We start from the raw sequence: 25,996 nt of genomic DNA, 5'->3' as shown, positions 1-25,996 counted from the left end.
TGCTTTAGTCTTCGTAGTCAGAGGCAGAAGTGAAAATGCATCTACTGATGTTTATCTTTGTTACTGTTACACTTGATTATTTAGTTTGTGTCATGTCTGTCTATCTCTCAATCACACACACACACACACACACACACACACGCACAGACTTCCTGTCTTTCTTCATGCCATGTGTCTGGCTTTGTTTTTTCTGCATATAGTTGTTGCTCTTTTTCTCGCACAGTCACACTAATGTTGCCTCGCTGTTTGTCAAACATACAGATAAATAATTATAGACAGAAGATGAAAATGTTAATCATACTTCAGACTGGTTGCCTTTCTCCTCAGGCTTGTCTGCCAATCAGATTCATCATGAAGTAGCATGACGTCCCAAGCAGAAGCCTCATGTGAAGTGGTACATGTTCCAGCAGTCTCACCACTTTTCGACTTTTGCTGATTTCCACCAAAAAAAACTGAGTAGCTCAAATTTTGAGTAGAACTGATGTAGAGTGCACTGCAATGTCTTTTTCTGCCATAAACTGGTCATCTGTGGCTCATAATAGGCATATACTGTTAAAATGGCATCATGTTTACTCAAACAGGAAAAAGGATAAGAATCTAACCTGACAGTTGTCTATTAAAACTAAAAGTTGTTTTAACATTCCTACCCCAACCATTTTATACTGAAATAATAATAATAATAAAAAACACCAGCAGCTTTTCTGAAAGTCCCCAGTAAAGGCTAATGAGTTTTGATTTCACTTCTGTAACCCTTGTGTTGTCCTCGGCAGAAGGGAATCCCGAGGACAACACAAATGTAACAAAACTGTACTTCAGTGGTGGTTAAAAGTTACGTTGCTGAGAAGAAGGGTTTTAGTAAATGTTTTCAGGTATGACCACAAGAGGGCGAAAACAATCTCTAACTAAATGAAAACATTTAATAAAATCAGCAAGCTTTTCTCAGACCTTGATAGGCAACTGTTCAGGGTTACCCACAGCAATGCTGGCATATTTCTAACCTGTTTCTTTAGCTCCCTCTACTGAACAACACATGAAACCCAAATTAGTTGTTTTATCCCCCTGATAGGGTTTCTGATTTGAAACGCATAGTTTTTTTTGGTGAGTTTTTGAGACTTTTTCATCATCAGTGTAACTTTCTTAAAAGTAAATTTCTTTCAATTCAATTCAATTTGAATTCAATCACCACCAAATCACAACAACAGTTGCCTCAAGGGTCTGTATATTGTAAGGTAGACTGTGAAAACCCCCAACAATCAGGTGACCCCCTATCAACAAGTAGGGCTGAGTATCATCACTGATTTCTAGAATCTATTCGATTCCAATTCACAATGTCCTGCTCGATTCGATTTGAATAGCGGAAATTTTGCCTCAGACAGTCAGAAATATTATAATTCTGATAATTTATCAACATGTATCCATATTTTCTATAAAAAGAAAGCTGACACTTGTGAGACTTCATCAGAGGTGTAACCATCACAGCAGATGCCTTTGTGTCAAAGTAACTGAGCATAAAACACAGAAAAACATGGAGAATTTCCTGGCCGGAATTTTTACAGCAGATAACCACCTTAAAATATTCTGCAGTAGAACAAAACCTAAAGAAAACCATGAATCAACATATAAACATTACCTGATGCTGCTGAAGTGAAGCAGAGCAAAGTTACAGAGGTTTAATTAGAGTGACAACTAAGCGTATTGTAATTTGTGATAATTTAAAAAGTTTAAATGTCTTCAGTATTGAACAACAGAAATGAGACTTTCTTGTCGGAAGTCAGTTAAATTTTAAAAAGTCAGTTAATAACCCCCCCCCCCCCCCCCCCCAAAAAAAAAAACAAAAACAAACAAAAAGCGGCGGCCGACAGCGCTGTACCTAATGGTAGACTGGTGGGTAAGTGTTGAGTGCTTGACTCCTTCCTTCCAGTGGAGCTGTCACTTGAACTGTGTCCCAAAACGTAGGCTGCATCCTTTGGAGGACCCGGCCTTCGCGGTTTACGTGGGCCGGGTCCGGGTACATACATCCCCCGAGAAGGCCAGATGTGCGAGGCTGTGAAATGGGACGGCCTAGCCTTCAGATTTGCGTCACCGCTGTGTCGGTGGAGTTTAATAAACTCAGCCGTCTGCTCCTTGCTATCTAAAATATAACAGGACACTACCGTAAATGTTTGGTATCATTCTTTTCAGCACAACCTCATGTGTCTGAATTTACAGTTATGTTTTCATTTTGACATACTGTCTTAACACAACTGATCTAAAATCAGACAAAAAACATAAAATCCAAGTAGAAAGTTATATTTTTCACTGTAACAACCACAAACATGCTTATTGAATCATATTTCATAACTTTAAATGCAAATATAAATTGTCAATTTTAAAATCATATGCACAACTTTTGCAAACAACAAAGGTATTTGCAGCCATTTACCTTTTACCCCTTTTCAAACTATTCACATAGCAATCAGGTGTTCTGCATTCAATAGGATGCTACACAAATTATTTGTGCCACTCCAAAAATAATTTCTGTCCACTATAAAGGAGAACATCACAGCCTGATGCCTGCACGTCTGACAGCAGCAGGTGTATCACTCCTCCTGTTTTCATTCAGCAGTCACCTCATTGTTCTGGCACACAACAATACTATCCACAACACTACACACTAACTACACAAGACAACACATTAACTACACACTCCAAACACGCTAAACGTCACAAATCTCTCACATCTCAAAACTCGCTCGCTCTCTTTTTCTGCTCTCTCTCTCTCTCTCTCTCTCGCTCCAGGTGTTGTGCCATAAAGTGATTGCCGTCTGCGGGAACGCTTAAAGCTGTAGCGCCCAGATTACTTACAGCTACTTCCGTGCAACTGATATAAGGTGCGGTAAGCTGAAGACAGCTTCAACCAATATTAACCGAGGCTAATAGAGGAATACGGCACAGCAGCAGCACCTCACCACTTCTGTTTATCATGGTTGCTGAGCTGTTATCCATTCTGATTAAAAACAGTCCCAGCAACAACAAGCACACGTGAAGCACAAGCTTCAGGTGTCAACCCAAACTCCAGACTCTAAGGAAGCATCGGCACATAAACCTTCAGAAACCTTCAGCTCAAATGCAGCTAATCACTATCACTTGTGCTATTTTGAAAATTGCGGAATTGAAAACAGCGATCTTCACGGGTAGGAACGAAAACGAAACAAAACGATCTGGTAAATATGCCCCCGAAGGCCGTTAAGGCTCTACCAGCAGAGGATGATAGCTATAGTGAGTAAGTAAAGTTTATTTATTAAGCGCTTTTCATAGACAGGTAGTCACAAAGCGCTGTACACAAAGATTAAAATAAACAGTACGATAAATAGCAAAATGCAAGCTATGTCAGTGTTAGCATGCTGAACGCTATGCTAGAACAGCAACGGGAGTTTTACAAAGATCTGATTCACCAACAGCAAGATAACATTAAGACATTTGTCCAATTAATCATGGCTGTACTGGGCCATTCTAACACATGGATATGTTTTGTTTTAAACCATTCCATTGTTGCCCTGGCTTTCAAGCACCCCCAGAGCATGATGCTGCCACCACCATATTTGACAGTGGGGATGGTGTGTTCAGAGTGATGTGCAGTGTTAGTTTTCCGCCACACATAGCGTTTTGCATTTTGGCCAAAAAGTTTCATTTTGGTCTCATCTGACCAGAGCACCTTCTTCCACATGTTTGCTGTGTCCCCCACATGGCTTGTGGCAAACTGCAAATGGGATTTCTTATGGTTTTGTGTTAACAATGGCTTTCTTCTTGCCACTCTTCCATACTGGCCAACTTTGTGCAGTGCACGACTAATAGTTGTCCTATGGACAGATTCCCCCACCTGAGCTGTAGATCTCTGCAGCTCGTCCAGAGTCACCATGGGCCTCTTGGCTGTATTTCTGATCAGCGCTCTCCTTGTTCGGCCTGTGAGTTTAGACCACCTTAGACAACCTCTGAGGACGTCACAGAGCAGCTGTATTTGTACTGACTAAGTAGAATTATGGAAAGGATTGTCGATGAACAAATTCAACATTACTTAACAGAAAATCATCTACTCACTCAGTTTCAACATGCTTACAAACCGGGTCACTCCACCAGCTCAGCTCTCATTCATATGACAGATAACTGGTATAAACATCTAGATGATGGGAATTTGGTCGGGGTGGTATTCTTGGACTTTAGTGCTGCATTTGATTCGATAAATCATGATCTTTTGATAGATAAAGTCTATTGGAAAATTTAAGAAATGTTATTTTAGAGAAATATTAGGTTTAAACCACGAATAATTCTTAACTCTAGGATTCATACTTCTCCAAATATTAGTAAAATTATTATCACTAGCAAAGTTCTCAATGATATTATTTTGTTGCCTCCTTCCTAAGCGAGGAGGCCATCTGTCCATCCATTCATCTAGTGTCATGTTCCAATCTCCCCCTACTAGGATGTAATCTGTGGGGTACATAACTTTAAACTCTAAAATAACATTTCTTAAATTTTCCAATAGACTTTATTTTGATTCGCATTATTATGTCTATAAAGATTTGTGACAATTAGAAATATACCTTCGCTCTTCAAAACTACAGTTTACCAATGGGCCCCTCTGTCAGCTTTGTAGGTTATAATCTCCTCTGGGAATTTATTAAAACAAATCGCCACACCTCCAGATCTGTTAGAACCATGGCTGAAAAGAATCTGGTCTCCCCACTGATTAGCCCAAAAGGTAACATCAGCATCCACCGTGTGAGTTTCTTGTAGAAACAGACAGTGACATTTTTGCCTCTTGCAAAATAAAAAAAGTGCCTTTCTCTTAACAAATTTTTCGGTGAACCATAACAAGTAAGAGAGCATACTATAAGAAAAAAAAAAAGTATGAGTTTAAATCATAACACTTGTCACCCACTCAATGACTAATAACCTGTAACTTTCAGTAGAGCTCTGTTGTCCCATTAATAATATTCCACTGTACATAGTCTTACATGAAGTCTTTCATTCAACGTCACCAATCCTCCGTCCTTCGTCTATCCATGAGGACCCCAGAAAAAGGCCCGTTTTCAAGCCCGTCTTGCTTGTTCAATTTGGGGCTACAGCCGCCTCCTCTTCCCACTTCTCTCGTGGCAGTACCTCAGCGAAGTGGAAACCGCCGTCCTTACAGACCGCCAAACCTTTGCTTCGACGCTCTTCCTTTACGTCTCAGAGCAAGCAATGATGACATTTCTAACCTTGTTCTCAATCTTCTTCCCAGCTCTATGCACCACATCTACAGATTCCTCAACCTTTGATATCATATCAGGTGCGATCTTGCCAAGGATTCCAATAACCAGCGATGTGACATCTTCGTCTTTTTTTTCTCTTCTAATCCTTTAATCTGGAGGCACCACCTCATTTTAAACCTTTCTTCCTCTCTCACTCTCTCATTAAGATCGTAGTTATCTTTGGTCAGCTGCTCATTTCGTCTCTCCAACTCTTTAACCTTTTGTTTACATTCTTTCACCTCCTCCGAATTGAACTGAACCGCTTTCGCTAGGCTGGCTAGCATTGTACTAGCTTGCGTGCATTGTACACTAAGGTCAACTAGCTGCTCGTCCACTCTTTTTTCAAGGTTTAGAATCGCTTTCATTATAGTGGCATTAGAGACTTCATCACCTTCACTCATCTCTGCTGATTTAACTTTATTTTTTGCAGGCTTCTTTTAGGTGTAGAGAGAACCAAGTCGTTGCCATGTTCCCTATTGCTCACCACTGCTACGTCCATTGCTGCGTAGTCATATTCCATTCCCTGTTTGCAGTCTTTCTTTCACCACATGGCGATGTTGGTTTCTTGTTTTTTGAGGTCGACTTTGAGTTTAGCAGGTTTAACTATACTTGGGGCATTCATTTCACTATTCTCGAGTGGAAACAATTAAGAACACAATCTAAATTCTGGAACAAATTTATCGAGCTCCTAATTCGTGTGACTGCTCAACTTGCCGTCTTGCACCACCCCCCAAAAGTCTCAATAAATGCACACGTTTTGGTGGGTATACCGGCTTCCACGAGTGTGACGTTTATTTTGAGCGACAAAAGATAGTAAAATATAATTTTATTTCTATATTTCAAGATCACAATAATCTTCCAATTTAGAACTACAAGTTAAAGAAAAAAAGAACTAACACAAATACAAATAAACTTCAGTTAAATACTTATAATTTTTTCCAAGCCACGCGGAGCTGTTATGAATGGTGTGTTAAAATTGAAATGGTTAAGATCCTTAAGAACAAACATTCCTTTTGAAATGTTAATCCCAATGTGATGTTTGGTAAAATGGCTGGAACAGAATTTTAAGTTGTGACTTTGATTGCAGTTCGTTACCTGTTAAAAACTCAGCTTTCCAACAGCAGGTCCTTCTCTGTTGAAAGTTAATTTATAAACATAACTTTACGCCTCGGAATACCCCTGTATGGAAAAATAGGTGTATTCGTAAAAAATCAGTGTACATGGATGACTGAAGATCCAAAGGGATTTGGGCTGTAGCTGATTTTATGGATGAGAATGGGGTCTTATTAAAACAGATGTTCTGTGAGAAGTTTGACGTAAGATGCACTGCTAAGAGTTATAAAACACTAACAAAAGCCATCCCAGTCACTTTGAGATCAATGATTAAAGAAGACATTGTACACTCTAAAAATTTCTCCTAGATTGAGACAGCTCTGCATAGCCGGAGACTTTGACTTGTGACAGCAGGTTTACAAACAAGGCGATCAGAAATATTTTGATAAACGAAATCTGTCCCAACCCAGTTAAAAGAAATTATACTCTAAAAGAATTTGAGGCCATGGAGGTTAAGATTTAGCCAACTAATGAATTCCTAAGACTTTTTTTTCCTTTCTTTCTTTTGTTATTCCTCTTGCTTTTTTAAATCTCTCTTTTTCTGTTGTTGTAATGCTCAACCGTATATATTTATATGCATGGATAACTAATATGGTCTCACATTTTTATATTATTGTTGACAAATAAAGTTAATTTAAAAAGAAAAAAAATGTGCTAACATGGAGGAGACAGGGTTTATGACCTATACTGCAGCCAGACACCAGGGGGCGTCAGAGACGTTTTGGCTTCATTTTTGGGGAGCTGTCAGGTGGTCCATGTTTTCTGCAGTCATTGGTTGTAACAGGATACTATACTGCAGAGAGAGCCAACACCAAGTGAGAGCGCCACCCAAAGGAGGAACTGGTGCAAATATCCACAAAGTATATACAAACTCACCATCTTTGTTTATTTATTCATTCAGTACATATTTAATATCCAGTAATTAAGTTGTAGGCAAAGACATTTTCATAATTATTTGATGCAAACAACTACAGCAGTTTCCTGATGAAAATTATTATAAAGAGTTAATTTCTATATGAAAATTGTGTCTAGATGACACCATGGAAAATAATGTATATATGTTCACAGTATGTTGTTATTTATTGGATCGAAAGGTTGCAACAGCAAGTTTTATGACAGCCTTCCGTTTGATTATAATTAAATTTAAAACATCTAGTGGTTGGCAGAATTAGATCTCAGATCTTATCGTCCTACTGATATAAATATAAAGCTATAGAAAGAAAAAAAAACCCTCCTTAACAGAGTAAAACCTACTATTTCCTGTCAGGCTGCTGATCATTAGCTTGTTTGCTTTTAATGAAACATATTTACAGCCTGGTATATAAAAAACATTTTGTTTACTTAAGACATTTTTAATGATCATAATAACTGTAAAAAGTGGATTGGTTTCCCTATAACTCACTCATCTAAACTACACTGACACTTACATTTAGGGGCGTGCCAAATGACAGGCAGAAGCTGACATAGCCAACTGTGACCACTGAGTCATTTTTCTCAGTTATCTGGATTTCTAAACCATGTTTATGATTTTGTTACTTTTTGACATTAACCTGTCCAGTTAAATTTGATATGTCAGTCCATGGGTAGTTTGGCCAAGAGTATCATGACATATGCTCTTCAAAACATTTAAAGGAACAGTTTCAAAACATCTCAACGGTATCAATTCCTATATTCTTCAGGAACTCCCTGGATACTCTCGCAACATGAGGGGCCTTGTTCACTGGGAGGAATCCAGGACCTACTGCATCTGTGTAGGGTCTGACAAAGGGTCCATGGATTTCAGCCCGATACCTAATGACAGTCAGGGTGTTCCTGCCTACCCTGTAGAGTGCTGTGCATTCCTCTATGGATATGCCTCCCCAAACCATCATTGACCCACCACCAAACCAATCATACTGAATGTTCTCCATAGCTTCTCCAAACCTTTCATGTCTGTTGTATCTGCTCAGGGTAAACCTGCTTTCATCCATGAAAAGGACAGGGAGCCAGTTGGTGGACCCATCAATTCTGGTATCAACCCCTGGTGCTACCATTAGTGACACAGACACTAGCCAAGTGCAAAACTAGTAAAAAACTGTGAGAAAAAGATTAAGAAGTGAAAAGTGTCAGTGGCCCCCACCTGCAAAATCATTCCTGTTTTGGAAGTTGTCTAATTAATGCCACTGTAGTGCACCTGCTGTTAATTTTATTTTCACCAAAGCAGCTGAAACTGATTAACAATCACTTCTGCTACTTAACTGAACAGATCAATATCCCTAAACTGACCCGATGCTAGCTATGATTAAAGTTTTCCTTTAATGTTTGAGTAGTGAAGACTGCACATACTATGTACCATATATATCATGATGAAATACATCTTGATTTACTGTAGGGATGTCAGAATTTATTAATGTCACCCTTGGCTAACTAAAAGCACAGATAAGGAAGGTTAGGTGGAACCTCACATGCCTGTTTTGTTGAGCTTGAATAAATACTATCAAATAATGTATTTTCTGAGCATCAGGATCACTGGCAGAAACTCCAACACCCACTCTCTCTTTTTTGCCCCCACAACATTAATGTGTTCCAACTTACAGCTTAAATCCTAAGAGCGATCAGTGAACTGAGTAGTCTGGACTTCCATTTCATCTGCCAAAGCTCTTCTATAAACTCTTGTCACACTCTGTTTAAACCCCTCATTCATTTTTAGTCCTATGCAAAAATACAACAGTGGGTTCATACAGCTGTTAAAGTAGGCAACACCCTTTACTACAGGGTACCAGATTTTCACCACTGCATTTTCATTGTCCACCAGCTTCACCAGTAAGAGGCAGTGGTATGGCGCCCAGCACAGGAAAAAGGCAATGACCAAACATGCTATGATACGCAAGGGGCGGGACTTCCCTGACAGGCGGGTGCGTCGGATGCCTACTCCAGCCAGGATGTAACAGACGAGAATCACTATGAAGGGTAATATGAAGCCGCACAGGAAGCGGATGGAGTAGAGAGCTACTTTGGTGCTGTTGTACCCCTCTGGATTCTCTATTGGGTCCACAGAACACCAACTCAAGTTTTTGTTGTCCATGTACATTTGACAATTAGTGACATAGGGAATGCTGAAAAGGATCGCCACGATCCAGATGCAGACTGCCACCACCCTCGCCGCCCACAGGGTGCGTCGCCGCTTTGTGAGGACGGGCTGCCAGATGCAGAGCACTCGATCCAGACTGATCACAGCCAGCAGGAAGACAGAGCAGAACTTGTTGGCATATTTGAAGAAGCCATAGAACTTGCAGATGAAGAGGCCAAAAGGCCAGTGGTCAAAGAAGAGCATCTGAATGAGGGAGAAAACCCGTGTGAAGCAGAAGATCAGGTCTGCTATCGCCAGATTCACCAGCCACACTCTGGTGACTGTCACCTAAGGAGGACGAAAATAAAACAAGATGGAAAAAAAGAGGAAGAAAGTGAAAGACATTAATTAGGTGGCAAATTTCATTGTAAGCTAGCAAACCTGTTACATTGTCAAATATATACAAAATACGAATTGTGATTGAGCAATATTGAAATGCTACTATAAAGAGAAAATTAAGTTCAGTTATGGCCGTTGAATAAAAAAATAATTTTTTTAAATAAGGATTTGCAGGTCTTTAAAGTCCTATAATGACTTCCAGGTGGCAATACGGAGAACAGATGATGAATGTGATAGGTAATCTTGCTGCAGGCCCTGCTGTAAAGTAATCCAATGATTTCTTTCTTTTTTTTTTTTGCAGTTTTTTTGTTTTTCTCTTTGAAGGCTGTTTTGTCTGCTGTTGTATAGTTTCCATATCAAGCTCTTGTCCAGTATAATCGAATGTTTGCTAATGAAGAGTGCTTAAAAGACTTAGTTTTGGAAAAAGGCACACTTTTCTTAGTGATCCGAGAAAGTAAAGTCTCAGTTGAATCTTTTTTTACTAGTGCCACTCAGTTAACAGTCTATTTAAGATGATCACTGACCCAGATACATTTAGAAACCTAAAGCTGTAAACTCCCATCACTTCCTCTCCTGCTACTTTTAGTGGCTGGGGCTTCCTCTGATGATGTCTGAAATCTATGATAAGTTTTTTTGTCTTCTTGATATTTAGTGTTAGATGAAGTCAGTTGTGCACTTTATCCCTATAGGCAGTCTTGTTATCTGCTAATTAATCTGCTAACTATACTTGTGAGGTAATCAGAAGTACATGAATAAGTCTGGAGGTAGTATAATATCATATATTTAACACAGATTTCAATTGGCTGATAACATTCTATCAGTTTTCATTCATCAATCTTGTAACTAATTAATTTACTCTTTCCCAAAGCTATTGTCAAATCTTACTATACCATCCAAGAAGTCTGTCAAGAGTTTGATTTCCTTGTCTGCTGAAAAGTTTAGAAATTATTTTTTTTATTTTAAGCTCAGTGACATTTGATAAACATTCAAGCCTTACAAGTTATGTAGCCATTGATTTTAGATTTTTTTTTTTAACCGATTGTGGCTTTCCTGGGTAGATATTGTGAAAGTATATTTCCTGTTCAAGGAAGCTGCCTTTTAGGGCGTTATAAAACATGGTACAGAAACATTTCAGACTCAGAAGGTATTTGAAACTGATTATGCAGCATATCTACCTTAAGTTTAAATCCAGCCACCCAGATCACCACAGAGTTCCCCGTGATGCCGAGTACAACGGTCAGTGTGTAGAGGATGATGCTGAATTTTTTCATCATGGCATCAATATCCACCGCAGTTGCCTGGGCCTCCTCAGAAGGCTTGAGTCCCAGGGTGAGCAGAGAGGCATTGGGAAACATTTTTTGTCTGGGAAAGAGAGAACAGAAGAATTTTACGCTATCGTGTAACTCCTAACCTAACAGACTGTGAGTAAGAAAATGTAAGATTATATCACATGTTGCTCTACGTTATCATACTCCCTAACACTATTTTAAAATGAAATTGTCTAAAACCTAAAAGAAGGGGAAAACTGCAGGTAAACAAAGCAGAAGATTCTTTTTACAGAGATAATTTTAGGGAATCCCAAATACAATTTGTACAATCAGAAGTTGTTATGAATTTATGTTGTAAGTCAGAATAAAGGATTTTTGCCTCACATCAGCTGCCTTTATGTTGTGCATTTGGGTCCTCCTCACACTGTTCACCATAAAACATGGATAAATGTGAAATGTTTCTTCTTCACCCATTTTTTGTTCAGTCAGTGTGTTTATGCACCACTTTGCATTCAATTATTTGTTATTTTCCATCTCTGTCTCTCTCATAATATTTCTTTTGTCCTACAATCCTTCCCTCAATCCCAGTTTGTCAGGACTGACTCCCGTCCATGAGCCTGGTGCTGCTGTAGGTTTCTTCCTGTTAAAAGGGAGTTTTTTCTTTCCACTGTTCCATCAGATTTTTTGGTTTTCTCTGTATTATTGTAGGTTCATCACCTTACATATAAATTCCCTTGTTGGCAGTTGTTGTCATTTGGCAGTAAACAACTTAGGACTTAGCAGCTCACTGTGCACCTGGATATTGGACTTCCTGAGCAACAGACCCAGAACGTCAGGATGGGAGAGCACACTTCTTCCACCCTCTTTCTGAACGTCCCACAGGGGTGTGTCCTCAGCCCTTTTTATACTCACTTTTCACCCATGACTGTTGTGTAATCCGCACTAGTAACACTATTATAATGTTTGCTTACAACACCACCATCATAGGACTGATCGACAACATGAATGATTCAGCCTACAGAGAGGAGGTTCAGCATCTGAAGCAATGGTGTGACGACAACAACCTGCATCTGAACACCGCCAAGACCAAGGAGATGATAAATGACTTCAGGAGAACAAAGCAATGGGAGCACTCCACCTTCTACATTGATGGAGAGGAAGTAGAAAGCGTAGAAAGCTTTAAGTTCCTCGGCCTCCACATCTCGACCAGCCTTACCTGGTCCACAAACATTTCTCACAAGGTAGGAAAAGCACAATAAAGGATGTACTCCCTCAGGAAGCTGCGCCAAGCCCAATTACCCCAGAAACTGCTAATTAACTTCTACGGCTCCACCATTGAGAGCCTTCTAGCCTACTGGTGCACTCTCTGGTTCAACTGCTGTACTGTGGAGGACAAAAGGAAACTGTAGTGGGTGGTAGGGCAGCAGAGCAGGCAACTGGCATTTCACCAACCCACCTCAGAGACATTTTTACTGGCAGACTTCAGCAGAAAGCCAGTATTATCATCAAAGACCCCTCAATTAGTTTTTTTACAACTATTTTTTTTCTCCAGTGAGTTTTTTGTGATGGAAATCATGAAGTTATTAGTAGTTACAGTTGAGCTCTGATGGCTCAGCAGAGCTCTGACTCTGTGTCAGCCTGGCTACAGCATTGAAAAGAAACCTAAGGTTGTTCTTATTTTCTTTAATTGATGATGAGTAATACATCCTGTTAGAGAGGGCTTTTTTAAATAGTCTTGTTCCAGGTTAAATGACGTTCTTCTAAATTAGTGACACATCATTTCCTTTCCAGCTTATCTGTTTATCTGAGACTGTCCTTTTTTAGAGAAGACACACTATCCAGTGATGTCATGATTCAACATTATTAATAAGTGGTCTTTGTGGGTAAGCTTAGGTACCTGTGCTATATTATAGTACAGGGGTCGGCAACCTTTCTGATGACGAGTGCCATCTAAAATTTCCTCAGAAGTCAATCTGCCATATGATTGCATTAGCAATAAATTTAATAACGCTCTATATTAACAGTTACACACTACATAGAAGCACTTTACAGAATTATATTTGTTTGCAGTTGTTGGCAGCTATCAGTGAATAGTTGTCAGCTATTTTGAAACAAAAAAAAGACACTTTTTATCCATAACAAGAACTCCATAACAGCAAATGAACTGTACAACAGAAAATGCAAATGCTATTTATGGTCTCCTCACAACAATGATAAGAAAAATAAACTGAGCCAATATGGCATATTTGTTAATACACATGTTAATGTGATCTCTGGTCTCCCACTCAGAGACACAGGTCCCCGAGTGTCCAGCATTCAGACGGCTACCCGAGGACACTCTTCATGTGAGAGAAAATCTGCTCACACAGATATGTAGAGCCAAATTGTGTTTTGTGTTTCTTTATATTATTCTGTGTTCTTGTTTATTCTGTTATGTCTTTGGGTTCGGTTTGCCATTCGTTAGGGTTTTGTTTTGTGCCTGCCTGCTCCCACTTCTCTGTGTTCCCTCTGTCTGTCCATGGTGTCACTGTGTCTGCTTGTGAGTCTCTGTTAGTTCAGTGTCTTGTCTGGTTCTCTGTGTCTGTTAGTTTCCTGTTTTATTCTGAAGGTCCTTGTCTTATGTGAGTGTGTTCAGTTTACGTTTCCCCTGCCTCGTCAGTTGTGATTTCACCCAGGTGTGCTTCCCTCCTGTCTCCCATCCCCTGATTACTGCTGTGTGTATTTAAGCCCTGTGTGTTCTCCTGCCTGTTGCTGGTTCGTCTGTATTATTTGGTGTTTTCTTGTCCGTGACTCTCCCGCCGTCATCCTGTGAATTCTCCCTGCAAGTTGCTTTCTCTCGTGTTCAGGTTTGTTGTTGTCCCAGTGTAGTTTATTTCTAGTTCTGTTTTTCGCCTCACTCACCTTTTGTTTGTTATCACTCGGGTTCTGTGTCAATAAAACCCTCTCACTTCACTGCATATCCGCATCTTGGGTCCTTTGTTAAATTCTACACGGCTTGCCCCGGCAACACGTGACACAAATACTGTCAATAAGGCCTCTGCAATGCTCTGACGACAGTTAAACTTGTCAGGTAGTGATGTCCAGCAGGTGAAAATGCAAGCTCCATGAACACGCACAGCTGTGGATTCCAGCTGCTTCGATGTTGCATTAACTCAGCCAGTTAATGCGAGACAAATCTAGCTGCTCATTAAAGCTTTCTTGTCAGAGAACATTGGTCCATACACCTGAAAGTCCCAAAAACGCATTGTGAATTCTGTCTTGAGTCTACAGATGTAGCCGTGTATTTCCGTGGTGCTGATGCTGTGCTGAGCAGAAAGCCCCTGAAGCTTTTGAAGTGTTGGAATGTGGAAAGCTAACAACGTCCCTCTCACCAGTAGGCTAAGTTATTTTTAGCCAATTACAAGTTGAATCTGATAGTTGGGGTTGTTAGCTAAGATACCATCATTAAGAAGCGGCACAACTAATGTGTCTATGCGAGCTAATTTGCGATGTGCACCGCTGGTGCGGCCATTTTTTTTTTTTTTTTTTTTTTTTTTTTTTTTTTTTTTTATTGCACCCTCTCAGATTAATTCACTGTGTGTTGTGCCCAGGGCTGGACTGGGACAAAAAAATCGGCCCGGGCATTTTGACTAGAGACCAGCCCACCAGGTATTAAAGCCATAAAGCCTTTGAATGAAAACAAACGCTGCTGTGACAGTGATGTACAGTCTTGTTGATATATGTATGATTTCTATACGTTTTACGTCAGAAAAACTTTGGTTGTAAGATTCAGATAATTATTTATTAAAAGCGAGACATTTTAAATGAGAATAAGAAAGAAAAGTATATCTTTGTGCCCCCCTTTCCCTGTTAATGCCCTACCTGGCCCCCTGGCAAAACTTTGCTAGACCCGCCCCTGCACAGTTACCAGCTGTCAGCTACATAGAAAAGGATCCTGGTGTTATTTGTCTCTCAGAAACAGTTCATAACTTCCATTCAACTCATTCATGTCACCTAAAAGGTAAAACCTGTTTCTCCATCACCTGTTCAGCTCTGATGATTCAGTAAGGACATCTCCTGGTTTCATCTTCATGTTTTCCTCTCACCACATATCCAAACCGATATCATGACCGGCAGCTTTACAGCTGTGGCTCCAGCAAACATCAGCTGATACTAGAAATTAATATTAAATAAATTCTAACAACAGCTGATCAAGCTTAAACGTGTTGCTGTTGTTTAGCGCGACATCCGCTGGTTTCCTCTTTCTGGCGCAAAGTGGGCGATAAACAAGAGAGAAGCCGATCAGCTGATCATTGATCAGTTTCATGATTGAAGTAGCATCAGGAGAGGGAGGGGGAGAGAATGAGAGAAGAAGAGGCAGCTGACAGCATAAAGACGCAGGAAAACTCTAGCTTTGTGTCTTTTTCATTCTAGCTGAAGTCTGGGGCAAACTGTGTTCCTTAATATCAAACACGTATTATTTTCTCTTAATACGGGACAATTGGCAACTCTACAAACTAACCTTATGAATAAAATAAAGTTCACTATCAGTAACATCATAGCACCCACCCAACTGTATAGAAACTCCGTCATGCTAGCTAGTACACAGTACGAGTTAGTGATGTGCGATACCACTGATTTCCTTTCCAATCCGATACCAAGTAAAATTCAGGGTGGTATCGACGATACTGATCCGATACCTATACTCTGTACAAAAACTTAACATTTCATTGTATTTCATAATACAATATATATTTGCATTATGTAGTTGTAATAATAATATAATAATATAGCTTCATAATGATTACAGGACATCAGACTACTTGTTCTTATTGCTTAATGATGCACAATTATCATATAGAAATAAAAAACCTGAAGTTGTGCGCTATTTGAGCATGTTGCCTGGCTGCAGCATTAAAGGACTCCGCAAGAGACGCCTGTCTCGCCCTAGCAGCACCTGTCCCTCTCCTCCTCTTCAGTTTGCCTCAACATAAGCTCATCATATTCTGTGATATGATTTACTCTGAGGTGTTTGACGAGGTCAGTGGTGTTGCCACAACACCTCACTGTCTTGCCACATGTATCACAAACCACGTCTTGGCTGTTTGTGAAGGTAAAATACGTCCACACATGACGCCATTTACGCTCAGCCATTGTTGTGAGTGCGCACGCCAGGGGCTGCGACACATTTATACAGCCGTATTTCGCATATGACTATGGAAGTAGTTCCTTCCAATTTAGACGATCCGAATGATAGTTTCTTTCCACTGTGTTCCTGTTAATGAAAAACTACAAATTTACCCCAAAGTACTAAAATATCGATATTTTAATATGAGAATTGATTCTCGAACATAAATTACTGGTATCGGAAGAATCGATATTTCAATATCGATCCGCACACCACTAGTACGAGTTATTGTATCTGATTGTAAAAAGTCAGCACACTGAAAATAAACTCCACCTAAACTTGGTTTATATCTGACCCAGATAGACTGCAGGTCATAACTTCTTACCTGAAGTTCAGTTCACCTGACACTCGGACCGGCCCCGCCTCGGGTCTCTCCTCCTCCTGCCTCCCCTTTCCCTCATCCACCTGCCAGCCTCCACCACTTGCTAATGTTACTGAATCTGTGGAAGCTCCGCCATAGCCACAACCAAACAACTGAGTTATTTTTACACACCGGCAGCATCTGGCCAATCCACCACCTTTCATTGTTTATACTGTTTAAAAAAAAAAGAAAAGAAAATCGGCCCATAAAAATGAAAAATCACCATCGACCCACTGAGCAAATGCCCGGTATGCCCGATGGTCAGTCCAGCTATGGTCGTGCCATCAGTTAACCCTTCGCATGCCAACTGTGGCACGCGTGCCTAGGGTTGCCGACCCCTGTTATAGTGGAATATGTCATTGAAGGGTTTTTATTTTATTGTTAATTGTTCAGTTTCTATGCCATACATTAGAACAAGATCCCAAGTGTGATTAAAGGGGTGCGGACTTATTTATATTTACATATTTATTTTCTTGTCTGGAAATGTCAAAAATATCATATAAATATGCACATATATGCTAATAAGCCATCACATTTGCTCATTATCTATGTGGGGGTAAGTTCTAGCACAGAAAGCTACAACTAAGAAATCCCTTCTAATCTTTTAGAAGCTGACTTCTCTCTGCACCAGTGCAGTGTGGATCCAAATGACTACTCTGCTAAGCATTAGTGGTGTGCGGACTGATAGTGAAATATCGACTTCTCCAATGCCAGATTTTTTATGAATCAATTCTCATATCTAAAATATCTATTGTTTAGTAATTTAGGTCCAAAAAGGTTGATTCTGTTCATCTGGACGTAGCGTTTACAGTGGGAGAAACGTTTTGTCACTCATCCAAGTGACTTCTTCAGTCTCAGCTGACTGCAGGTTTCCCTAACCTTATAAACAGTACATTTGCACAATAACCAGCCCACTATATGAACAATGGGCTGTGAGGTCAGTTCCTTGATCATTAATCCTTGGGGTGGACCATTTTTTGGCACAGCGTGTTTTGGGGTTTAAAAGCCACGCAGACACAATTTTTGGAAAAAATTGGTCCACCCCAAGGATCAGGTCCCCCGACACAAACAGAATAATATAGTGTACGCTGTTAAGTGCCAGGAGGATGGTCGTTTATATATCGAGGAAACCAAACAACCTGTGGCGAAGCAGATGGCAGAACACAGAAGAGCTAATTTGTCAGGCCAGGACTCCGCAGTCTACTTACACCTACTACACCTTGTTATGTTATAGTTTTAACAAGTTCACGAGAATTTGAGCAAACAGTTTTTACTTAGTCATTAGACGGTATTGTGTGTAGAATTTTGAGGTGCATTTTTTTTTTAATTCAATCTATTTTGGAATAAGGCTGAAACATGACAACATGTAGAACAAATGAAGTGCCATCAATACTTCCCGGATGCATGGTACTAGTCTACATTTCAACAGAGTAATCAAATTGCTGCTATGCAGATGATATTCATTATACATGTCTAACACTTGAAAAGTGCTAATAATGTCAGGCTGTTGACCAGAAATGTTACAGGTCTGATCCTAATCCATTTGTTCCTGTTGATGTAGAAATCAATTCAGGATTATTTTTCAAACACTTACTTACATAAAAATGTAATTAACCATACATGGCAAGGTATTGAGATTAGTTTTTTTGTTTTATTACTATTATTAATTTTAAGATGTACACACCTTGGCTCAATATGAAAATGATAACATTCTTCGTGTTACTCCCCATATAATATAACATATAACATGATATGATTTTAAGCACCACACACACATACTTGGAAGTGACTTCGAGATAAAAAAAGCTCTGGCTGTGATATTTTAAAGGAGTAAATAATTGTCTAACCATTCTTTTGCTAATTATGAAAAAAAGAGTCTATAATGAAAATTAAAAGATCATTACTTCATGAGAGACAACATCAAAATGAACTGTGGTGGTAGAAACCTTCACAAATCTAAAGAAGTTAGAAGTTAGTTAGTGTTCAGGGAGGTGTTATGTCATAAATTGAAAACTGAAGTCTTACCAGTAGAAAGAAATACAGTAGCACTTCAAAAGAAAAGATCCCCAATGGCTGAGAACAAAGGTTTTTTCTGCTGTTTACAGACATAAGGCTACTGGAGTCAAATTGCAAATAAACGTGGGAGTGCAGGGACGGTACAGTTTCTTTAGCCACACACAGTAAAAAGAAGAAAACCCCACCACCTTGTGGTTGTATGTCCAACCATTCAAAATAAAGTTTACATCTATGTCCATACAGACATCACTAATAAAGATTTAAATATTTACTTTGAAGGAAAAAGGCCAAAAAAAAGTCTTCCTCTCCGAAGCTGTTAATACAGGGTGGGCCATTTATATGGATACACCATAATAAAATGGGAATGGTTGGTGATATTAAAGTCCTGTTTGTGGCACATTAGTATATGTGAGGGGGCAAACTCCTCAAGATGGGTGGTGACCATGGTGGCCATTTAGAAGTCGGCCATCTTGGATACAACTTTTTTTTTTTCAATAGGAAGAGGGCCATGTGACACATCAAACGTATTGGTAATGTCACAAGAAAAACAATGGTGTGCTTGGTTTCAACGTAACTTTATTCTTTCATGAGTTATTTACAAGTTTCTCTTTGTGCACAGCCATGACATGTCGAAGAGGTTAACACGTGAGGAGCGAATCGAAATTGTGTTGATATCCGGTGAACGCAGTAACCGGGTCATTGCAGCAGATTTCAATGCAAGACACCCTACGAGACCACCCATCTGCCATGCTACAGTTAGCAAACTGCTTGCTAAGTTTCGTGAAACTGGTTCAGTGTTGGATTTGCCAAAATGTGGACGCAAGAAAACTGTCACTAATGAAGAAACATCAGTGGCTGTCCTAGCTTCATTCAGCAAGAGCCCACAGCGTAGCACTCGGTGCATGTCACTGGAGAGTGGCATTAGTCAAACATCCCTTCTGCGGATATTAGCTACTCACAAATGGCACCCTTACAAACTCCAGCTACTGCAGCATCTCAATGAGGATGACCCAGATCAGCGCACAGAATTTGCAGAATGGGCAAAACAAATGGGTACTTTTGTTCAGTGATGAGGCAAACTTTTATGGTGAAGTTAACAAACAAAACCACCGCTATTGGTCTGACACTAACCCACACTGGATGGATCCCTCCAAGACTGTTGGAACAACAAAAGTGATGGTTTGGTGTGGTATATGGGCTACAACGATAGTGGGTCCATGCTTCATCAATGGAAACCTAAAGGCCACTGGATATTTGAAATTGCTACATGATGATGTGTTTCTCTCTTTATGCACGGAAGCTGGCACATTCCCTGAGTTTTTCCAGCAAGATGGTGCACCACCACATTATGGGTGCCAGGTCCGAGCATTCCTAGATGAACAGTTTCCTGGAAAGTGGATTGGTCGTCGTGGGCCAGTTGAATGGCCCCCAAGGTCTCCCGAGCTGACCCCCTTAGACTTTTATCTTTGGGGTCATCTGAAGGCAATTGTCTATGGTGTGAAGATACGAGATGTGCAGCACCTGAAACTATGGATACTGGATGCCTGTGCTGGCATTTCTCCTGCGGTGTTGCTATCAGTGTGTGAAGAGTGAGAGAAGAGGGTTGCATTGACAATCCAGCACAATGGGCAGCGCATTGAACACATTTTATAAGTGGTCAGAAACTTGTAAATAACTCATGAAAGAATAAAGTTACGTTGAAACCAAGCACACCATTGTTTTTCTTGTGACATTACCAATAAGTTTGATGTGTCACATGGCCCTCTTCCTTTTGAAAAAAAAAAGTTGTATCCAAGATGGCCCAATTCTAAATGGCCACCATGGTCACCACCCATCTTGAGGAGTTTGCCCCCTCACATATACTAATGTGCCACAAACAGGACTTTAATATCACCAACCATTCCCATGTTATTACAGTGTATCCATATAAATGGCCCACCCTGTACAGTTTCTTCCTCCATCTCCATCACCATGTGACTCATGGATGCATGTTTGGAATGTCAGAGATATCTGAGGAAATGGCAAACAACATTAAATTTGTAACCTCCATGCCATGGTGAGCATGTATGAAGTGTCCCGAGTGCCAAAGTGAGTTAATTAAATTATTAATTAAATGTGTTGTTAATTAAATAAAATTGTAATTAATTAATAATTAAATATATCCATCATTATTTAAATGTCAATTCATTTCATTTAAAACATTTTAGAAGTTATTTCTATTTCCAGTTTTAATTAGTTGACACATTTAACTAATTACTTAATTAAATCTGTGTTTTGTTTTTATTTTAAAATGTACTGCTACTGTCACAAACACACACTCACACACACAGGCATACAAATTACCATGTTGGGGTTTTTTAGTAGTCAGTGTGTCTGATGATTTTTGGCCTAGATATGACAGATCAAAGCTCAAGTATGTTTGGTAAGTATAGATATGGTAGTGATGGCCTTGAAGCTTTCCATCTAACTGGTTAAAAATAGGTTCATTTCCAAAAGCTTCATGTGTACACAGACCCCCCTGCTGGTCAAAATCTTTATTGTCATTTCAACTAATTCTTACAGCCTCTTGGCTTTCTTACAACAGTGTCATCATGAGAATAATCATGCCGTGTTTGTGTTTGTGGGAGTATTTAAATTTCAATTTCCTGTGTATGACTGGTCTTTGACAATAAAACTGCCGTTGACTTTGACTAAAACTACAGTAACATATTTCCTTATTTACAGGAATATTACGTGTAATAGCTCAAAGTGTTGCCACACAGGGGGAAATGCTTCTCCTTTCAGCAGGCTCCATGAAAACAACCTCCTCATGTCACTGGGAAAACTGCAACATGAACACTAACATGCAATTTTGGGGGGTAATCCATGGTGCTCATGAATATTCGTGAATCACATCAACACTCAAACCACATTCTGAAATAGCGAGGCTTCACACATTACGACTGATGTCACTCACCCTTAAAGAACCTAACTTTGATATGTACTTGATAAAAGATTTCCTGGATTACTTGACACATGCTCCAAAGCCTTGGCACAGTGCATCACATCACTAGTGAATAGTCTTTTTCCTTAGAATTTACTATTGTTCTTTTTGCAACAATTTTAGAATGTTCCCATGTCTGATCTGAAAGTTTGCATTTACATTGGCTGTTCTTGTTTGTCCTCCTTCACCCGGTTCAAAGTATAAATGGTTCATTTTCCTTCCCCCAACTTTTTCCTTGTTACTAGCTATTTTATAAAAATCAATCAATCAATCAATCAATCAATCAATCAATTTATTTATAAGCAAATTTAAACACAATACAGGTTGACCAAAGTGCTGTACATAGTACTTTGGAAAATACTTCGTCTTGTCTCCTGAAATGTTGAGTCCTGATCTTTAGTGTTCCAAGAATCTGCCAAGGCCTGTCTGTGTAACGTTTTAAACATTTGAATACTACTTATGTACTCTTTAAAATAAATAGATAAATAAATAGACCAATCAGGTTTAACATTATGACCACCTGCATGATACTGTGTTGGTGCCAGTTCTGATGTTCATTCCCATTGTTGGTGCTTTCAGTTGCATGGGTCACCATGGGCATCCTGTCAGGTCTGTGGCTATGCACTGCCCCGTACACAACAAATTGCGGAGTCTTTGCTCCCCATGCACATGACCCTTGGCCACCCATGACCCTATCATTACTGTCCCTTCTGTTTCTTCCACGTTTGATAGATACTGACCATTGCAGACCAGAACATCCCACAAGAGCTGTGATTTTGAAGATGCTCTGACCTCGCTGTCTGTCCATCACATTTTGGCCCTTGTTATACACGGGTGCCATGATGAAGAGGTAATCATGGTGTGGTGGTATAAACCAGAGCCTGCTATGTGCTGTGGTCTGAAGACAGAGCTGTCTTTCTGATGTTGGGTGGGTCCAGCCTTACAGAGTGTCCGGGAGGATAATTGCTGAAACAGATCTCAATGGAAGTTATCTGCTCACTATAAGGGGTAGATGATCTGTGTCACTGCTCGCCCTGGCCTCAGACTGTGTGTTCTGTCTGCTTTGAAAGACTGTGAAGGTTTAAAAAATAATAATATTCAAATAGATGGAGCACCAGAAAACCAAAAATAATGGAAATTAATTTAAAATCATTTATTTAAAAATACATTTGTATTATAGTTATAATACAAATAATCTAGTTTAAATTGCATTGATTGCACTGCTATAAGCTGCATTTCATTATGTACAGAACAGTCTTGTATATGTAATCCAGCGGCCCCCAACTCCCGGGCCACGGGCCGGTATCGGTCCATGAGTCGTTTGGTACCAGGCCGTGAGAGTTGAGGCTCGGGTGTGAAATTTATGGTTTTCAGAGTTTTTATTGGTTTTTGACATTTTTTTTTTTTTAATCGGTTTTAGCGTTAACTCTTTGTCCCTGGGTCTTATCCCATGTGTTATAAATAAATCTTCTTTTTCTGGTAATGGTACTGGTTTTATTTTGTTGTATTTATCTGCACAAAACAGTGTTTCACTCCAGTGTGCCAAATATATATTTTCTTCACTGAGCACAGAATGAAAGAAAACACATTTTCACAGTCATACCTACTAATTCTTGCTGCACATAACCTGCAATGAAAAGCTACAGATTACAAGTTACATTATAATAACGACTTTAACTACTTTAAAATGCTATTGTCATTTCACTGCTATACTAATGGTTTATATAAAGATATGCATTTTTTTTAGCTTTAGGATCATTGGGGGAAAACTTCAACTTTAGCTACACCCACTTCTTCCTGCCACTAAAACAGTGTTGTGTTTCAAACCAGAGCTTTGATCCAAAGAGCGATCAGTGGACTGAGTCATCTGACCATCCATATCATCTGTCAGAGCTCTTTTATAAACTCTCATTACACTCTGCCTGAAGCCCTCTCTCGCTTTTAGACCCATGCAGAAGTACAATAGCGGGTTCACACAGCTGTTAAAGTAAGCAACACCCTTTGCTACAGGGTACCAGATTTTCACCACTGCATTTTCATTGTCCACCATCTTCACCAGTAAGAGGCAGTGGTAAGGTGCCCAGCACAGGAAAAAGGCAATCACCAAACAGGCTAGTATACGCAGAGGGCGGGACTTTCCTGACAGGCGGGTGCGTCGGATTCCCACCCCAGCCAAGGTGTAGCAGATCAGAATGATTGTGAAGGGAAACATGAAGCCACACAGGAAGCGGATGGAGTAGAGAGCTACTTTGGTGCTGTTGTACCCCTCTGCCTTCTCTTTCGGGTCCACAGAACATTTAGTCAGGTTGTTGTTGTCCAAGTACATTTGGCGATGAATGAAGTAGGGAATGCTGAAAAGGATCGCTGCGATCCAGACGCAGACTGCCACCACCCTCGCTGCCCACAGGGTGCGCCGCCGCTTTGTGAGGACAGGCTGCCAGATGCAGAGCACTCGATCCAGACTAATCACAGCCAGCAGGAAGACAGAGCAGAACATGTTGGTGTATTTGAAGAAGCCATTGAACTTGCAGAGAAAGAGGCCAAAAGGCCAGTGGTCGAAGAAGAGCATCTGAATGAGGGAGGAGACTCGTGTGAAGCAGAAGATCAGGTCTGCTATCGCCAGATTCACCAGCCACACATTGGTGACACTCAGCTTTAAGGAGGAGAAAATAAAACGAGATGGAAAAGAGAAGAATGGAAGAAAAAAAATGTATTTATATGAAGCAAGTCACCAGATTGTGATATTATCAGCGATATTAGCAATTTTAAAATATCACTATTTGGCCTTCATCTTAATCTTGTATCAAACTCAGTAGGTTGTTATTATCAGTAGTATCAGTAGACATCTAGTGTTTATGTGAAAAAATACATGAGAAGACTCTGTTGGCAAATTGCATCACAAGGCAATTGCTAAGTGAATTAGCAATTCACTTAGCAATTCAGCTAACTGAAATAAACCTCTGCCCAGCCTCCAAGTGGGGATTTGTGTTCCTATTTTAACTTGCAAACACACCATCCATTACTACCTCTGAAAGGGTGACCAGCTCTCAGTAGGAGGAAGAGGTGAGACAGATATTGACTGATAATGATCACTCATTGGGCTGATAAGGCCAAAGGCTGCTAGGTGAGAATGTACTTATTAAATTTAGCCACACTGTGCACATTGTGACCCAACACACTGTGCTTCAACCTGTGCAGTCATAATCAGTGCTATAACTTAGTAAGTCTTAATTGGTCAAAAATAAGTTTCAAAAAGCTTTAATCACACCAAATCAATAGATATAAGAAGTTTATTAACAGCTGGATTTCCTTATATGCTGATATGACTAGAAACTATGACAGAAGGGGTTCATTAACAAAAGAGAAGAAAAAAGAGGATTATTTGGAGTTATTTAAGCCAAGGGTTAGTGGGTTCATTTATCAAGAAATCACTCAAGGACATTTACAGAGTGGTACCGAAGCCACTCCTTAGTCATCTTGGCTGTATGCTTAGTGTCTTGTTCTCTTGGAAGATGACCTTTCATGCCCGGTTTACTACAGACATGAGGCCTGGCATTCAGCCCAATGAGTTCAATCTTTCTTTTCAGAGAACCTGATCATTTTGTGTTTCATGGTCTGAAACTCCTTCAGATACTTTTGGGAAACTTCAGGTCGGGTATAATTCCCTGGACTTCATGTCTTGGTTTGTGCTCTGACATGCACTGTCAGTCTGGGACTTAAATCTGACAGCTGATCAGTGGAAACAGGATGCACCTGACCTCAAAGGCTGTAAATATTTATGCACATGTTATATTTTTGCTTCTTATCTTTAATAAAGTATTAAGACTTTCAAACAAACTCAAATATTTGTACTTCTACTTAAGTGATGAATGTATGTTCTTTTGCCACCTCTGCCTTTTGGCACGAAAAAGGAAATATTTCACTAAGAGGTGAATGATAAATCTGCCATTGAGTATTTTTTAATCAGTATACTGGTTGCATTCATGCACTGATATGTAACATTAAAAAAAAAAAACATATTTACTGAACCTGTCTCGAAAACTCTTGCCTATAAAATATTGTACAAACTAAATATGAGAATTTCACAGAGACCCTTGAAACCTCAGAAGGTATTTGAAATACATGTTATACTTTATATCTACCTTAAGTTTGAATCCAGCCACCCAGATCACTATAGAGTTCCCTGTGATGCCGAGCACAACGGTCAGTGCATATAAGATAATGGTGACATAGTCCGCTATGGCATTGATGCCCATCATAGTTGTCTGGTTCTCCTTTGAAAAGTTGAGCATCTGATTGGGCAGAGAGACATTGGAAAACATTGTGTGGCTGTGAAAGAGAGAACAGAAAAAGAACAAAATATTACTCAT

At 39.7% G+C, this 25,996-nt stretch overlaps 2 protein-coding genes across 2 annotated transcripts; both read right to left on the bottom strand.

The window, feature by feature from the left end:
- Positions 1-8,967: 8,967 nt before the first annotated feature.
- Positions 8,968-11,404, bottom strand: LOC135933500 (formyl peptide receptor 2-like). The gene is made up of 2 exons (XM_065471576.1): positions 11,007-11,404; positions 8,968-9,780 (listed from the first exon to the last, which is right to left on the bottom strand). The coding sequence occupies exons 1-2, from the start codon at positions 11,184-11,186 to the stop codon at positions 8,968-8,970; spliced, it is 993 nt and encodes a 330-aa protein (XP_065327648.1). The 5' UTR covers positions 11,187-11,404.
- An 11,999-nt stretch (positions 11,405-23,403) lies between these two features.
- Positions 23,404-25,996, bottom strand: LOC135932588 (fMet-Leu-Phe receptor-like). Its single transcript, XM_065470064.1, has 2 exons — positions 25,769-25,996; positions 23,404-24,279 (listed from the first exon to the last, which is right to left on the bottom strand). Exons 1-2 carry the CDS (start codon positions 25,994-25,996, stop codon positions 23,404-23,406), a joined length of 1,104 nt encoding a protein of 367 aa, XP_065326136.1.

This window comes from Pelmatolapia mariae, linkage group LG22 (genome assembly GCF_036321145.2).
Source record: "Pelmatolapia mariae isolate MD_Pm_ZW linkage group LG22, Pm_UMD_F_2, whole genome shotgun sequence".
Classification (NCBI taxonomy): Eukaryota; Metazoa; Chordata; class Actinopteri; order Cichliformes; family Cichlidae; genus Pelmatolapia; species Pelmatolapia mariae.
This window is presented reverse-complemented; position numbering and strand designations above follow the sequence as displayed.